At 49.8% G+C, this 18364-nt stretch overlaps 1 protein-coding gene across 1 annotated transcript in view; it reads left to right on the forward strand.

The window, feature by feature from the left end:
- ATG2A (autophagy related 2A) overlaps nt 1-18364 on the forward strand; it is a 2561659-nt gene that overhangs the window by 140347 nt on the left and 2402948 nt on the right. The window contains exon 4 of the mRNA XM_085625535.1: nt 653-755. Within this exon, the coding sequence (XP_085481661.1) occupies nt 653-755 (103 nt within the window). The remainder of the gene's footprint in view (nt 1-652; nt 756-18364) is intronic.

Genomic DNA, 18364 nt, shown 5'->3' on the forward strand with positions numbered 1-18364 from the left:
CAGACTCCAGGGTGACCTGCATGAGAAATCGATATATTCTCTTTAGGAATCCATAGAGCCTCCGAGAGGGGCAGTCAGCTAATGTACTGTTAACAAAACAACAGTGGCACTCAGTATCCTTCCTGGAGCTTTCCAGAAGAATCTTAAATTGTGCAGCTTGATTATGTGACGTATGCCCAATCCCCCTGCTTTGAATGGTGACACCTTGCCTCGAACTGATCACAAGTCTTTTGCCACATCCTGTAAACTCAAGGCATGATCGTTATTCTTTTAATTATTTCGGGATTATGTTCGATCGCCAAAACAATTGGCTAAGTATGGTCGTAAACAGGGGGCTGCAGATGGAAAAGAATATTGGGGCACTTTTTAAATTTATAAAACAAACTGGCTCAAAACCCATTGAAGCAATAAAGAGAATCTATGAGGCAAAAAACGGTATCTGCTGCCCCTTATGGAGCGGCTGTCTGGGGCATTAGAGACAGTTCTCAACTGCAATGTACTGAAGATAACTTCCTAAAAAAGTTAGTCTCATCACCAAAGTCATGCTCCAATTTTAATTGTCATATGGAATTAAATGTCCCGTATATAACTGACAAAACTTCTTGTGTTGCATGCAATTTGATCATGTCTGTGATCTCTTGAATCCCTGCAGTGCTTCGAAGGATCAAGGTGACCTTCCTGGATACCATTGTACGTGTGGAGCACACACACAATGACACCGCGAATGGAGTTGCCCTAGAAGTGCACATCAAAAGGTTGTTTTTCTGAATTCTTTGTGGTAAACTTGTGTTAGAGTTTGATTGCCCTCTTTTGTCTTTTGCAGCTCTGACTTCACTGGCTCTTGTTAAATTAGTTGTATGCACATTATGTATATATGCACATATACAAAACCTTGCACAAAAGACAGCCAGGGTAATAACAGTTTACACTCGTCACATACTCTTACAATAAGCCATAAGGGCTTTGTACTTCAGGGACAAGTTTGTGTGAGGATAATTAATCCAGACAAAAGTTTTTGGTTTAACAGATAAGTGTGCTATTTATTGTTTTAACTGTACCTCATTGTGATAATTAGGTATGATTCCATCAAAAACTTAATTGAAACCAACATGTTGGTTTTACATAGTTTATAGAATAATTATCAAATGGTTGTAAACTTGCAACTGATACCTGAGTTGATCTGTGACCCAAAGGTGAAATGGTGTATAATACTACACGTGATCTATCATGTCATCCATTCCCATAAAATTGAAAACAAAAGTTCCCATTTGCATCCATCAGGCCAATTATGGCCAAAAATCACTGTCTCTATTTTTAGAGGTTCACTTCTATCCAGAAATATGCCAAATTATTTGAACATTATCGTAAAGCTTCTATATTTTAGTGGGGTTATCACTCAAGTCCAGAGTACTATTGTTTAATTGTCGTCCTAGACTTTGAGTTGAATCGTCGCTTAGTGCCTTCTCCTGTGTCTTTTACATTGTTTTCTTCTGCCCCTTGGTCTTAGTAGCTCCTCAAGTACTCTGAGGAGCACTCCCTTGCTTATCCAAGAAGAATTTGGAGCTGGAACAAAGTCGGGTGGTGTGGGTCTTACCTTTATACTCCTTTGCCAGACAGAGGCTATTGAGTCACTTCACTATCTAAAGTCCAGGAACCAGTTTGGGGCGGTTTATTTTCAAGTTTCATTTTCTTGGTACAGTGCAGACACAGACTTTGCACAATGTGCACTCACAGCAGGCTATGTTGATACTTGCTCCAAGCAGGAGTATCTAAACTGTGAGCACAGGGGAGTATGAAAACTCTACACCTGGCTGTCATCAGGCTACCTGGAGTAGCACTTAGAAAAAGAAACGAGCATCTGCAATGCAATAGGTCTCGCCTTTAGGCGAGTTTAAGCTATTGGCATTGTAAATGACAACGCCTTTTATTTATGTTTTAAAAACGAAAATAAAAATAAAAGGCATTGTCATTTGCAGTGTCAATGACTCAAACTCGCATAAATGCGAGACCTATTGCATTACAAATGCTTGTTTCTCGTTCCATCGCGCAGTCTGCTTGCCTCCCTCCCCAATTGTACCCGTCTCTCTCCCGCTCTCTCGCTCTATTCTCTCCTCTCTTCCTCTCTGTCTGCTGCTCTTTTATCGTCTTTCCTTCTGTCCCTCGTGCTCTTTTGTAGGTGTTTTTGTATCTCTCTCCGGCTTTCGCCCACCACTCTCCTCATCTCTCCGTTACCTCGGCTGCCTCTCTGTTTCTCCTGCTCTCTGGCCACCTCTCGTGTTCTTTCGCTACCACATTCAAACCTCTCCCGCTGGTTTCCCATCTGCTGTACTCTTTCTCCCCCACCTCGCCCTTTCTCTCCCTCTCTCATGCAATGCTGGGACCTCGGCAGCCCCTGCCGCCTCCCCACTCCCTCCCGCCTCCCCAGCCCCTCTCCCTTACCTCACAGTGCCGGTCTGAGTTCGCCATTGCTTGAAGGGCTTGGAGGGGCTGGGGTGCCCCCTCCATGCCTGCAACCACCGGTCTCCATGACAACAAGGACGCTGTTCCCTCTCCTTCCTCATTGCGTCTCTGAAAGCATGTGGAAAGGGCTGGTGGGGGCAAGGGGGGAAGGAAGGGGCTGGGCGGAGGAGGGAGAGGGAATCTGGGGATGGGTGCGAGGAATGGAGCAGGGGGGCTGGAAGGCGGAGAGAGAGTCGTGGAGGAGGGAGAAGGCATCATGGGAAGGGCCGGGGTGCAGATAAGGGGGAAATAGCTGAGGGGAGGATCAGAGATGGAGGAGTGGGGATAAGAAGGAAGTGGTGGGGGGGGGTAATCAGTGAATAGCGAATACAAACTCCCGCACCGATCAGCATCCAGAGACCCACAGACTTCCACCAGCCCTCGCGGTACGGTGTGCATCCCTCTACCAGCGCCCCGGATTCATGGCATGCCCCCAGCATTCACAAGCACCGACAGCCGTCTATCACCGCACCCTGGCCTCTAGTGAGGCACAGCCTGCCCCTTTGTGTCTGTAGGTGAGCACTCCCAGGGGTGTGTCCCTTTGCTGCACTTCTCCCGGTAGCGGATTCGGCTCTGTCTCTGAGCTGCTGCTATGTTTTTTGGGAAGGGTGCGCCTCTGGTTCTGGCGTGTGCAGGTTTTCACCGGTCAGGGGTGCATTTCCACGTTTTGCTGAATTTCAGTGAGCAGAAACTTAGGCACGAATATTTTTTTTTTTTTTTTTTTTGTTTTTTTTTGGAAAACCTTTATTTCAAAAAGCAGAACACAGCTATTCAGCCGACAGCCCGAAGGATCGGCAGCATGGAAAGTCAGATACAATGATGTGTCCCCATTACAGTGCAGAAATTAGTGCAAAGGTCCAATTTTAAATAAACACAAGTAACTCACAGCAAACCCCAGCAAGGCAGAGACATTAAAAGCCCATGGTGAAAGCCCCCAGGGGAGGCCGGACCCCACTCATCTACCAATTACAAGACAGTGTACGGAGTAAGAAGGGGGACAGCAGAGGCCCAAAACGGTAGCTAAAACCAAACTATGCTGGAAAGAGGGTCAGGGGGAAAGCTGTTCCTCAGGAGGTTCCAGATCAGGGGCAAGACATATTCCCCCCCTGTATTGGTTCCACCGCCCCCAGATGGCGTGCCATTTCCGGGGGCGACCTCTGGAGCAATAGACCGTCTTCTCCCTAAGCATGCTCCAGTCCATGTTCTCTTTCCACGCGGTCAGGGTAGGGGGCCCCGAGGAGCCCCACAGACGCGCAATATCCCTTTTAGCGACCATGTTACCCAGGGTCACCCATTGGGTCTGCGCCTCATCAAGGTCAGTGGGCCCCCAGACGTTCAGGAGGCAGCACCGCGCCTCCGGCTGCACAGCAAGGCCCGTCACCTCCCCCATAACTGCATGGACTCTCCTCCAGAACTCCACAATGACACCACATTCCCAAATGATGTGAAGGAAAGTACCCACCATACCACATCCCCTCCTGCACAGGCCGTCCTCCGAGAATCCCATATGGACCAGCCGTGGCCCCGTCACATAGACCCGGTGCAGTATTTTAAGCTGCACCAGCCTCAGACGCGACGGGATCGCAACTTCCTTAGGAGAAGAAACCGCTGACTGCCAGTCCTCATTATCCAACTCAAGGCCATCCCTAGTCCACTGTTCTCTCAGCCCCAAAAGCATGTCTGCCCGGACGTTAATCAATTTCTTGTATATGAGCGAGATCGTGCTCTCGGGCATATGACCATCAAGGACCCGGTCCTCCAGAGGAGAGGACTCCGGCACCTTCTCACCCTCCACGAGGACTGATCGGAGGGCGTGGCGCAGCTGGATATACCTGAAATACTCGGAGGGCCCCAGCTCATACTCAGTCTGCAACTCCTCGAAGGACTTCACCCTCCCCTTATGCAGCACATCTCCCACTTTGGATATACCTATCAGGTCCCACTTGTCAAATCCCTTCGTGTGCCAGAGCCTTCCCAACCTCTCCGATTCAAACAATGGGGTAGCGAGGGTGAGCCTGTCCTTCCAGCCCAACGAGTCAGTCGCCATCTTCCACACACGCACCGCCACACCCGTGGGCCCCGTGAGGGACGAGTCCAGGGACCGCGAATACAACGCCCTGTAGTAGTTGCCACCACGTAGCAACCACCTGTCCATGGCATATCCAGGGCTGAGGGCGGGGCCATAAAACCCATGGTTGATCGCGCTCAGCTGCGTGGCCCAGTAGTACCGTCGGATGTCTGGGAGCGCAATGCCCCCATCATACCATGGGAGCGTCAACTTTGCAATAGCTATTCGCGGCCGCCCATCCCACAGCAACGTCCGTTGGAGGCCTTCGACCTCCCGAAAGTATTTGGCCGGTACCCAGTCCAAGGTGTTCTGGAGGGCGTAGAGGAAGCGGGGAAGAGACATCATTTTGAACAGGGCCGCACGCCCAACAAGGGAGAGCGGCAGCCTCCGCCAACCTTCAACATCGCGCCTCAAGCGTGCCAGGGGGGGGAGCAGATTCCTCTCATAGCGCACAGCAGGGTCCATGGATATAAAGATCCCCAAGTAAACGAAACCCTGCTGGGCGACCTGTATCGCACACGTTCTAGGGATCGGTGGGACCTCGCCACTAAGAACGTACAAGTACGATTTGCCCCAATTGATTACGAGCCCCGAGTTCCTTCCGAATGATGCAAGTACGTCACAGACCACAATAAGCGACTTCTTAGGTGAGGCAAGAAACAACAGGATATCATCGGCGTAGAGCGAGATACGGTCCTCGTGATCAGGCGACCACCGGAGGCCCCGTATTTCCGGGTGCCAACGTATCCAAGCAGCCAACGGTTCAAGGGCGAGGGCGAACAACAGAGGCGACAGGGGGCAACCCTGCCGAGTACCCCTACCAAGCTGAAACGGAGTAGACGCCCGACCATTCACCACCACATTCGCTAGCGGCCCCTCGTACAGCAACCTAACCCAACTCATAAAACCGCGACCAAAACCAAACTTGGCCAGCACAGCCCATAAGTATGCCCATTCCACCGTGTCGAAGGCCATCGTGGCATCAAGAGATGCCACAATAGCCGGTTCCTGCAGCGTGTCCGCCCTGGCGATGACGCCATGAAGACGCCTAAGGTTTAGTGCCGTGTTTCGGTGCGGGATGAAGCCGGATTGATCCGGGTGGACCAAGTCGCCAAGTACCCTAATCAAACGGGTCGCCAGGAGTTTAGCCAGAATTTTCGGCTCAGCGTTGAGGAGTGAAATGGGCCGATAGGAGGCGCACCTGTCTCGAGGCTTACCCTCTTTATGTATGACCACGATCGACGCCAGCCGCTGATCCGACGGAAGGATCCCATCCCCCCGCGCCTCCATAAACATGGCGCGCAGGTGAGGGGCGACCCTATCCGGGAACAGCTTATACAGATCTATCGGCAATCCGTTCGGTCCAGAGGCCTTACCCGAGTGTAACGCGCGAATAGCCCCCGCCACCTCGTCGACCGTTATATCACCATCCAAATCGTCCCTATCTATGTCAGAGAGGCAGGGCAGCTCGATATCACGGAGGAGATCAGCCGAGTCCTCGGGCGGCCTGTCCGACACAGAGGAATAAACCCCACGAAAGTACTCCGCGAAACACTTCACAATCCCCTCAGGTTCCACAATCTCCTCCCCCTTCTCACCCATCAACTCCGGCACCACTCTATTGACCCGTTCTTTCCTGTCCAGCCACGCCAGGAGTTTCCCTGCCTTATCACCAACGTCATACAGGCGGCCCTGTTGTTCTCTACTGAGGGTCTTAGCGGCGTCCGTCACAAGGTCCCTATACTCCGTCTGCTTCAGGCAAAGCTCATGCAGCGAGGACTCTGTAACCCCCTCCTCCATAGCCCCTTCAAGGGCCGCGATCTCCTCCTCTACCTGCCGTACCTCGCCATCCCTCCGACTCTTGGCAGCCACCACCAGGGAGAGGGCTTCCCCCCGAAGCACGGTCTTAAAAGCTTCCCACAGCGACACCGCCGAGTCCACGGTACCCAGATTTTCTTTGAAGTAACTATCTACCTTCTTTACCAGGGCGCTGCGCATCTTGGGGTCTCGGAAATACCAGGGGTTAATGGGGGCCACCCTCCCCCCTCCCTCCCGACCTAGATCCAGCCGGATCCACACTGGCGAGTGGTCAGAGATACCGCGTGCCATGTGCCTCGCCTCGGACACCAACGAGGCGTGTGCGGCCAGAGTGAGTAGGTAGTCAATCCTGGATAGGCTACCATGCGCACCGGAGTGAAATGTGTATTGACTCTGTGTGGGGTGCCAGAGCCTCCAGCAGTCTATAAGACCAAGCGTGTCCAGGAAATCTGGAAGCCATCTCTGAGCCCCCCCTGTATCCCTGGGCGGGTATCTATCCAACAGTCCGGAGCCCACAGCGTTGAAATCACCTCCCACTACCAGCATACCCCCCGGGAGAGTCAGCAAGGCCCTGCCCAGATCAGCAAATGTGGAGGCCTGCAGGACCGGCGGGACATAAACCGAAACCAAAACCAAAGTTCTTCCTTCCCACCGCCCCGCCACCGCCACAAACCTCCCCCTATCGTCAACAATGGTGGAGTCCACCTCAAAGGGCAACGACGCTCTAACCAGGATGCCCACACCCCTGGACCCAGAGGAGAATCCCGAGTGTGCAATGAATTTATACCCCTTCCTATTCAAGGCATAGCACGTGTTACCTATGAGATGCGTCTCCTGCAGCAGGGCAACATCAGGCATTGAGCGTTTCAAAAATTGCAAAACAATCCCCCTCTTGATGCGATCCCCCAAACCATTAACATTCCAGCTTATAACACTTAAGCCTCTACCCCCCATCCTCAAACGGAAAGAGGCCCACCCCACACCCGAGGAGCCACCATGGAACAGCCCTGAGGATAATCATCATGCCTTGCAGAAATAAACCCCCCAACAACAAACTCCAAAGCCCCGCAACTCCCCCCACCCCTGCTGCAGCTTGCAAAGCCCCCCAACTTGCAGTGTGCCTGTCGCCCCACAAAACCAAAAAATCTACAAAAAGTACCCTAAGGGAGGAAAAGAGCACCCCTCGTCCTCCCGCAACCCTCCACAGTTACTGCACTCATTTCAAGGTCCCAAGTGTAGCCAAAACACTGAGATATCAGCCCTGTCCATCCCGGCCACTGTCTCCATGCTCGGCCGTGTCGTCGCTCTTCCGTCGCCGGGGCAAAGCGTCCAGCCATTCGTCGGCCATAACAGGAGAGTCAAAGAAGAATGTCCGATCTTCGTGCACCACCCGTAGTCTGGCAGGAAAAAGCATGGCATACTTCAGGTCCAGGTCCCGAAGCCTCCGCTTCACCCCCAGGAAGCTCTGTCTCTGTCTCTGGACCTGCTGGGTGAAGTCCGGATAAAAATTAACCGACGCATTCTGGAAGGGAACCGGGCCCGTCACCCTCGATGCTTGCAGGATAGCGTCCCGATCTCGGAAGTGGAAGAGCCGGGCGACAATCGGCCGTGGCGGGGCACCCGCCTTGGGCCGCCCACCCGGCACCCTATGGGCCCTTTCAACGGCAAAAAACTTTCCAAGGCCCCTCGGCTTTAGATGATTAAGGACCAAATCCTCAACAAGCAGGTCCGCCGAAGCCTCATCCGAGGACTCCGGGACCCCGGTGACGCGCACGTTGTTGCGCCTGGCCCGGCTCTCGAAATCCTCCAGCCGGCGGGCGACGAGGTCACTCTCGGCCCTTAGCTTACGGACCTCGGTCTGCAGCTCCGCAACATCGTCCGTGAGGCCCGTGGTCTTAAGGTCCAGGCTCTTAACGCGCTTGTTCGTCTTGCCCAGGTCCGAGCGGATCAGGTTGACATCCACCAGGATGGCATCCACCTTATGCGCCAGGGCCTCGAACTGTCTCCCCATCGAGGTCTGCATCCCGTCAAGCGCGCCCATGACGTCCTGAAGGGAGAGCTCCGGTGCCACAGGCGAGTCCTCCTTCTGGGCCTCCGGCGCCTGGCTCGATCCACTCGGTGATGCTTTCTGGAGAGCGTAGCGGTCCATGATGTTGGCCTGGGTATACGTTCCCCGCCTGGTCGACTTAGTCTTCAGCCGATCCCCTTCTGCCTTGCCCGACATAATGGGCTCCGGGCAGGCCCGTGCAGTCAAGACTGATCCCTCTCAGAGAGAGGAGGAAGAAGTGTGCAGTTCTGCCGTATGCTGCCAGAGTAGCCCGCCGAGCAGCCTTGGGGTAATAAAGCCACCCAGAGCTCTCCAGTGTCCGGGCAGACAAAGGAAACGAAACCGAAAATGAAAGAGCGGGGACCTCCGTCCGACCATTCACGCCTCGCCTGGCCGTTGTTGATCAACTAGGAGCCGGGCTTCCTGCCAACTCTGGCCCCTGGCATCCCCGGGAGATAGGCCGCAATTTTCCGCCAGGTGTAAGTCCGGTTCCCGATGGGCGATCCGACCACGGGTGGCATCAATCGCCTCCCTGCCAACTCAGCAACACGATGCCATGCATACCATCAGGATTAGAGACAGGATAGTCGACGGAGGGCGCGAGGGTCTCGGGAGCTCTAAGCTCACGCGGCCATCTTGGTCAAGCGCTAGGCTCCTCCTCCTAGGCACGAATATTTAACGGAGTGTGGGCATTCGGTATAAAATAAATAAATAAATGGAGCGCGATGTCCCTAAAGTGGGCGCCGCGCTACGATGTAAAGTAAAAAATAATAAATAAACAGCGTGCGCGCTGCGCTCCGATCTAAAGTAAAAATTAATAAATAACAAGCCGGAATGACAATAATTAAACAGCATGCGCCTCGCTCCAGCTGGAACGACAACAAAAAAGTCCTCACCCTCTAATTAAAGGAGTTAGTAACACGTCGCAAGTAAAGCATCCAGTCCCGTTGGGCAGGGCTGAAAGTGGACAGAGTGGTAACAAGGAAGGACTAAGAAGCCTCCTTTACAATCAGAAGCCAGCGTTTCGCATGGAAGATGACTCTACCCAATCAAAAAGATGGGCGGGGCTTCAAGTCCCCTTCCAAAATCGTATTGATTACAAAAAGCCCTCGCATGGCGAGCGCAGCGCATGCGCGCTGCTAACGCCAGGTGAGACCTAAAAAGGGGTAGGTCATGCCTAGAATTTTTTTGCCTGTTAACAGGAACTGCTTATTCCCCCACATTCCCTACCATCAACCAAATGGCAGTACTCAGGAAGAAATCATTCGCATTCCCTTGCTTAAAGGCCCTCCTAGAAATGGCAGCTCTGACTTCATCCTCCCACACGTCAGTGTCTATGATCTCCCATTCAGCTGCAGGAGTGCAGGCAATACAAGTCTACTTTCTGAGGAAGCGGTACTCAATCCCTCCAGGTTGTTCCATGTTAAACCGGGGGCAATCCAGAATGGATCCTTCTTGCCTCAGCAAGCATATGGGTGCAACATATGCAGTCTTGCTACTATTCATGCCTCGCACAAAAGCAATCCGCTTGTCTAGGGAATGTCAGCATAAGGGTCTATGGTGTCACATGTAAGTGTTACATTACACAAGTGGTGATGGTGAGCATTGCACACTATCTCTACCAGAAAAGAAGGTATGTTCACTACTATGATCCACAAAACCAGTATGCTGCCATTACTGCTTTATGCCGGCAACACAGGGCAAGGATAGTGGTTTCCTTATCAAGATGGAGGGCAAGCTTGCTGCCCCACTTCAAGTCACAGAAAAGGTTCTGGATCTCAATCATTGTGGGCAGACACACTACATTAGCATGTTAGCTTGGCCAAGGAAAAATTCAAGATACCAGTTTCACACACAGTTGGGTCACTCAGAGCATGCGTACATGCCTGTTTACCATGCAGAGTGCTTAATTTGAGCTTGTGGTTTCCGGTGCTCGGCACCGGCACTTAATTGCCAACACCAGCACTTATGACAGCTGCCACATGGTGACGCTGTTAGTGTAATTTAAAAACGAAAACAAAAACTGTTGTTTACTAATTCTATATATATTGTAAACAAGTAATACCTACTCCCAAGCCATCCTTATAACTTTGGGGGCTTCAAACAGTCTGAATTGTCACACTTGTAGCAGTGTGATGGTTAGGAGTTGTGTAGGTATTGCTATTGGCAGCGCTGACAGTGACAGTGTGTCCTGGAAGCTGCCGTGGCCTCTTGACGAGGGCCCTGGCACAAATTTGTTTTACAAATTAAGCACTGACCATGCAGGGAACATTCTTGTCCCAATTGTTGGTTATTTTGCATGCAATAGTTGGGAAGGCGCATTAGCTCCTTCAGTGCGTAACGTGGAAAGCGTTTTACCTGGCCCACGTTCCCGAATGCATGACTTTGGTTTAAAAAGTATTAAATGTATGGTATTCTAATGCATTATCATTTCAAAAATGTGATCTCAGTGACTCGCATCTGTCTTTCATTCTGTAAACTTGACTTCACAAGCCAATATCTTATTTTATAATTTCCCTTGTAGGGAATTTGTTAACCAGTTAGTGGAATCATTGGTTATGGTGTTTTTTTATGAGGTATATAAAAAATAAAGATCTAGAACTAGTGTTATTATCTGCAAATATAACACCCTGAATCCCTGCTGGTATATGAAGTGTGAAGTGGATAAGGAAATGTGCTTTTTAAGTCTAGCTTATCAGACTTCACAAGCTGTCTGGTTGGAAAAGACCTATTGTAAGCTTGCCAAGAATTTACAGTGGCCATACAGCCCATCCATTGCTTACCATTGGTTGCCATTATTGCCACCCATGTTTGCTTGCTTCCTATTCTATGGCTTTCCTTGTCCAAACTTGTTTTATCTTGTGTTTGTCCCTCCCATGTACGTAGCCTCTTTACCATCCTTTGACTTGGCTGACTTGTATACTACCACTGCTCACTTTTAAGTAACTACTTTTTTTTTGTTGCTTAAGAATTCCTTGAGAGCGCATGTATTTTCCAGCTCTCTTCCTTGTGTGCTTCTCCACCTGCAAAACGTGGGTGCCACTGCTCTTTGTTTTGCTTTTACCCTCAAATTGCAAGCTTTCTTTGTTTTGCTTTTCTCCCACCAAACTTGCTTCTCCCCCGTTCTCTGTGGTGCTTTCTCGCTCATGTGGTTCCCCCACCGCCTGTGTTGCTGCTTTCCCCGCCCATGCCTGCCCACTTCTCCGTTGCACCCTAGACCGCTGTGTTTATTTATTTATTTATTTTTTGTGGCAGGACCAAGCAGCACATTGCTGATAGTTTACATCTGAAGTCCTCCGTTATCTAATTGAGCCTGCAGCCATTTTTAAACACAGCTTTTTCGTTCATTATAGCAGATCTTTTCTTCAGTCAAATGAAGCATTGGTAGGACGACCATAATTTGTATTGTTGCGCAACATGTGTCAGAAGATGCCTTTAAAGACTGTTTGAAAGTTCACCTAAAAGCTAAGCTGGGCCCTTTACAGATGGCAAAGAAAACTGCCAAGCAAAAGGAGCTGTACTTGAATCTCAGCACTTGGTGGGAACCACTCGGACCCTTGCAAAGTCCTTGTGTATGTAAGTCATTTTATTTTGCATATTTAATTAAAACCAGTGCAATACAGCCAAGTTAAAAGAGCAGGTTAAAATGGATAAAGTACAATTAAACTACACATAAGAGAAAAAATATTGAGCAGCCGTTTCTTAATGAGGGAGTCAAAAATGTTCAAATGGGCAGTGTATTTATAAGAACAAGCTAAGTATTTCCCTTTGTCCTGTCCATGGAGGATTTTAAGTTTAGAAGTCGGATCACCGGGAATAAAGTGCTGTGGTTGCGAGCCCAGTTGTTGAATGCAGATTAGAGGTCGCTCGTCTCCATAGCAGCTATGCTGGCTGCTAGTACAGTGTATTTGCTGGCTGATGGCATTTTCTTTTTTACCTGCACAAGGAATTTTACCAGCCTGCAGTTGAGCTGAGGATTTTCTGTGTTGAAGCCGGCCATCACTGCCTGTCTCCATGTGTGGACCCCTCTTGAGTTGAACTAGGTTTTGAGTAGCCTGGTCCGTTCATGCTTCAGTTCTCTACAGATGCAGAGCAGGTGTGGGAGTTCTTCTGTTGCTAAACCGCATAATCGGCAGCATTTAGGAATTGTAACCTTTTACCATGGCGGGAGATGCAGAGTTGAGGGGAGAATCCCCAGAATTGTGTAGCCTAGACTGAAGTATTTTTGAGGAGTAAGTGATCAGTAGCATCAGTAGATTGTCATCCAGGCATGGCTGTGGCCTGAGAAAGTAGAATTGTCTTCTATAAGTGAGAGGCTTTTTATTGATTTCCAAACAAGTTTTTTGAAGACTGTATGGAGTGTTTTAGGCCTGAGATAGCCCAGTGTTTGAAAGAAATTCCTGAAGAAAGTTTCTGGCGTGCAAAGTTGTTCGATGCTGTAGCTCTTGCCATAACATTTGGTTCATGGTGCTGGAAACTGCGTTCCTGATCTTGTGCCAGCAGACGATAAATGCACTTTGCCTTGCCAAGGACTGTTTTGTTAGGCCTAACTCTAACTGAATCTGTGCAGTGGAAGAGTAGTTTGGAATACTGAGTATGAGTCTATAAGCCTTAACTAGTGTGTTGTCTAGAGTTATAGCGTCTGTGCCTCTCAGGGCTTCACTTCCATAAGTGATTGCTAGTAGAATTTTTGGTCGAGCTACCTGAAGGAGGGGCGTCTGTATTGGACCTGTCAACTTCAGTTTGATGTTGCTCAGCGTCACTGTGAGTGCACTCTCTTTTCTTTTTATCGCCTCCTTCTGCATGGTGATCAGGCCTTCACTTAGCAATCTCTATACCTAGGTACTTAATAGTTTATTGTGGTTTGGATCAGTGTAGTCCCAGATACCAGGCAGGGGGTTTCTTCTTGCCAGCGTTGATGGTCATCGTTTTTGTTTTCTCAAGATTTACTTCCAGGAGGTTCTCCATTGCGTTAGCCTGCATTGCGTTGAGGAGGTGTTGCATGCCCCCCTGTGTGTGGCTCACCATTTCCACATCATCGGCGTATACAAAATTGGATAGCGTCATGCTAGACCCCCCACGGCCTAGGTGCATGTGAATTGCTAGAGTTGAGAAACTGCGTAAGGTCCGCCATTCAGAGGTTAAATAGTGTGGGGGTGAGTACACACCCTTGTTTTAACCCTCAGGTGAGGTGTGTGCCCTCGCCTAGCTTCACCTACACTCAGGTGTCTGTGTGGAGTAGGATCAGCATGTGCAAAGGTCCCAGCAAAACATTCCAGTCAGCCAGTTTCTTCCAGAGCCGAGCTTGGTCTTGGTCTATGTTATCAAATACTGCTCTTACGTCTGTGAGAAGGTGGCCTGGTATATGCTGTCCACCAATTAAAGTGTGCACCCTGTACCAGTCCACACGAGACTTATGATGTATGAGGTCAAAGATAACCTTATTGAAAGCTATCCTAGTGGTAGCTATGGAGAGCACCCATCAGGTTTAATCTTGAAGGAATGTAAAGCAGCTTGTTTTACCAGAATATCACCTCCTAAATGACTAAATGAAAGGAGAACCACACAGTGTTTATATAAAATATGTATTTATTAATATAACACTCTCTACTATTCTCTGTACGAGACTAGGGCACAAAGCACACAATACTGAATCACTAGAACATTCGTAAATAGCAAAATACACAGCGGGATCCTGGGGAGACCGAACCATATACTAAAAAAAATGGTATAACAACAATGACTTAACTAGACACAGTGCCTAGAGCATGTAGAATTGCTGGGACCCCAGGGAACCACCCAGAGGAGTGACACAGGGAGCCCACGGAGGACGGGTGCAGTGAGGAAACACAGATGCGTGCTCCATACAACTCTATGGGAAAGTCACGGTTGGAAAATTACAAGTTAAGGACACTTCTAAGACGACTTCGAGCAAACCCATTGGAACTTAGGAGGTTCCAAGGCCAACCCACCAGTGAGTACCGAAATACCTGTGTTACCTATCCCAGAGGAGCTGGGTGCATAGGGGTCAAGTGGTGTCGGAAACCTTCGTCGTTTTCAATGGAGAGCTGCAAAGATGTCCTGCTGCCAGGAGGGCGAAGAATGTCCGGTGGAATCCAAGCCTGGATTCGAGGTGAGAAGAACCTGAAAGCAGAGGGGACAGAGTCTGGGTCACTTCAGGTGACCAGGGGCTCGGTAGTCGAATGCCCACCGATGTCATGTGCTTCAGGAGTGAAGAAGGGTTGCTTGACTCTGCAGCCACGGGGACCAGGAGACGTCGAGGACGACCAGAGTCCGGAGGTGAGCTGTCCCACGAAGGATGTCGAGTGCTGAGGGGTCGATGACCGGCTGGAACACCAACAAGCCTTGGCAGATGCAACCCATGTGGTCAGAAGAAACAGGTTATGGTGTGGACCAGCAAGGTCCAGGGGACTCTCCAAGCAATGGAGAGTCAGGGCACGTCTGGAGCAACCAGGAAAACCCAAGAAAAAACAAGGTGACCCTTGCCAGGACCCACAGGCCAACGGTCCAGGGATCGCGAGGAGACCTCAAGCAAGTTTGCAAAGTACCAGCCCACAGGACACTTGAGTAGTGGAGGCGGAAATCTTTGGTGCAAATACTGCTCAGGGTCAGGACTACACAGAGTCCAATGCACAAGCTCGGGAATCGTCATTAAGCATATGCAACTGCAAATGTACGCGGTGCGCAGGGGTTCGGGTTGCCACGAGGGATCCTGGTCTCAGAATCGCTGAGAGGGCAGATCGACCTCAGGGACCTTCAAGAACCCACCTCCTGTGTTACTGAAATCTTCGGAGTCCTCAGGAGCTAAGGAGAAGCAAACCGGTCAGATGTGTTTAGGTGCCTGCTTTTGCAGGGGAGTAACTTATTACTCCAAGGGAGATTCTTCAGTCGTCCAGCGTCGTGCAGGCAGTCAAAGTACTTAATTTCTTCTTAGCAGAATCTTGTCCAGGTAAAATCTAACGTCCTGTAGTCAGGTAACCCACTTTTTACCCATGGGAAGGGGTTGGAAAGATTCTATGGACCCTCCTAGGGGAGGGGCAGGACAGAGGGGTCGCTACACCCATGTCCTTTGTCCAGTTTTGCGCCAGAGCAGGAGCAAATGGCTCCCAGAACTGGTTTGAGCTGGACTGTGCACTGGGACACCAAATGTGCCCCCAGAGAAGACTTTCTGGCACTCTCAGAGTGCACCCACCCAGCCCCAGTACACTAAACCCTGTCTGAGAGGTGGTCACACCTGCCTGTGACAGGATGCCTATATGTCATGCCTTCCTCTGCTCGAGCTTGGCTCAGCAGCAGGAGAGCAGAATCGTTTCTGTGGCTGGCAGCCTCCATTTTGTGCTGCCCAGGTCAAGAAAGCTGCTACCGGGTAGACCGGTGACACACATATGTCCCTTTGGAAGGGTGGAATCATACCTCCCACACCAGTTACTGGTGTGGAGGTATGATTCCAAGGTGTTTGACACAAAACACGACATGTTTCTAAGCAACCGTTTTAAAGTTAGCATTTACCGTGAGGTTATAATGCACTTAAACATATATGTCTGGCTGCATCACAGACAACCCCGGAGAATGGTCTTCGAATGCTGCAGAGGGGCTCAGCTCATGCAGGGGCACCCTTTCACGTAGAAGCCAGCACCCTGCCTTCAGGGTTGTTAAGGCCTGCCATAGGGGTGACTGATAGGTATTTAAGTGTAGTGATTTAGATAGATATTCTAGCCCCACACACTAAAGGCCTTCCAAGGCTCTTTGCCCCAGTTGGATCTCAACCCCCCTCTTGAACCAGACACAGAGAGCCAAAAGAACAAGAGCTACAATGTCCACGAGGGGACCTCCACCAACTGCATGCTCTTAAACTGCAGGTCAGCCACCAAACATGCAACAGAGCTGGCAGAATCCATCTTCGCCCATGACATAGACATCACGGTCGTCACCGATACATGGCTAAATGAGTTCTCTTCCCCAATCATGGATATGCTTGTGCCCCCAGGCTTTGTAATCAACAAAGATAGAAAAGACCAACGAGGAGGGGGTATAGCAATCCTACACAAGAACAACATCCCCGATACGGAAAGTGACACCTTCAACTACAACACCTTTGAATGCCTAACCACTAACATCAAGACAAGTGACAACAAAACACTACTCTGCCATCTCCTCTACCATCCACCAGGCAACACCACCGCATTTTGTGAACACCTGTCTGACCTGATTGCTCAATGCTCACTCCGACACTCAAACAACTTAATTTTAGGCGACCTCATCCTACACTGGAATGAAAAAAACAACTTGCTAATCCAAACCCTTAATGATCTTCTACACATCAACAACCTTACCCAGCACTGCTCAGAGGAAACCCATAACAGAGAATCAATCCTAGATGCCATTATTGCCCAACGCAACACAGTCACGATCGACCACATCCTGCCAGTTGACTGGTCCGACCACCACACCATCCTATTCCAAACTATCCTACACCAACCCCCCACGCAAGACCCATCCAAATTGGCGAGAAATCTAACTCAGATTCCCCTGGCTGACTTGGAGGAAAGGATAAACTCTCTCCTTCCCATCTCCACAGATAACTCCACATCAGATCTCACCTTTCACTACAACACAACTATGGCATCCATTCTGGACCAATTACCCCCCTTGAAACTAAGAAGAGTCAGGAACATTCCATCTAGATCCTGGTTCAACACAGACATAAACTCTGAAAGAAGACATCTAAGAGCTACAGAAAGACTCTGGTGGAACAACCCTTCCACAATTCTCTGCGATCAACTCAAAACAGTACTCAAGAAGTACAAAAAACACATAAAGAACGAAAAAACTTAATTATTCTGCAACGCTCTAGACTGCACAAAAAAGAGACCCTAAGAAGTCTTCAACCTAATTAGGCAACAAACTTCCAAGCCCCCTGCATCCTCAGTTCGGGCATCCAAAGACCTGTGCGCCAACTTCTTTAACCACAAAATCAGCAAGATTGAGCTTTACTAGACGACAACCGCAGTCCCCCCTACAAGAGCCCGGCACCAGGGACAGAAGATATCACCCCCAAGCACCCCACAAAACTCTGGAAATCCTTCAACCCCATCCCAGAAGCGGAGATAGTCCAACTGATCTTCAACTCCAAACCTTCATCTCGCGTCCTAGATCCTATACCTACCCAACTGGCCAAAAAGCTTAAACTCTCCCTAGCCCGCTCTGGAGTAAGATCATAAACCGCTCCCTGAAGACCGGAGTCATGCCAAATTACCTCAAAGTTGGCCAAGTCACGCCATTACTGAAAAAAACAGGCTTGGACACCAATGATCTGAAAAACTTCAGACCCATCTCCAATGTCCCTCTCCTATCCAAAATCCTGGAAAGGTGCGTTCTCCTACAACTGACTCAACACATGGACAGCATCAACCTTTTAGACCCCACCAATCGGGCTGCAGCACAGAGACAGCGATCCTTAATGTCATAGATGATATCCACAAGTCACTCGATACGGACCAATGCGGCCTACTCATTCTCCTGGACTTATCGGCAGACTTCGACATGGTTGACCATAATCTACTCATTAAGGTTCTTCAAGAAAGGGTAGGTGTAGATGAGGTGGTCTTACATTGGTTCTACTCCTTCCTCCACAACCGCACCCAAAGAGAACAAATCAAAAACTTCTCATCCGACCTTCACCCCATCAGCAGGGGAGTCCCCCAAGGATCACTGCTTTCCTTGCAACTCTTCAACATCTACATGGAACCCCTCACCGCCATACTCAAAAAAGCCAATATCCCCTTCCACCTATATGCAGATGACACCCAGATCTATCTTGAAACCTCCTTCATTGATGACATTCAGAGACTCAATGACTCTCTAAGAGAAGTTCAACACTGGCTATCAATAAAACACCTGAAACTCAACCA

This window comes from Triturus cristatus, chromosome 9 (assembly GCF_964204655.1).
Source record: "Triturus cristatus chromosome 9, aTriCri1.1, whole genome shotgun sequence".
Lineage (NCBI taxonomy): Eukaryota > Metazoa > Chordata > Amphibia > Caudata > Salamandridae > Triturus > Triturus cristatus.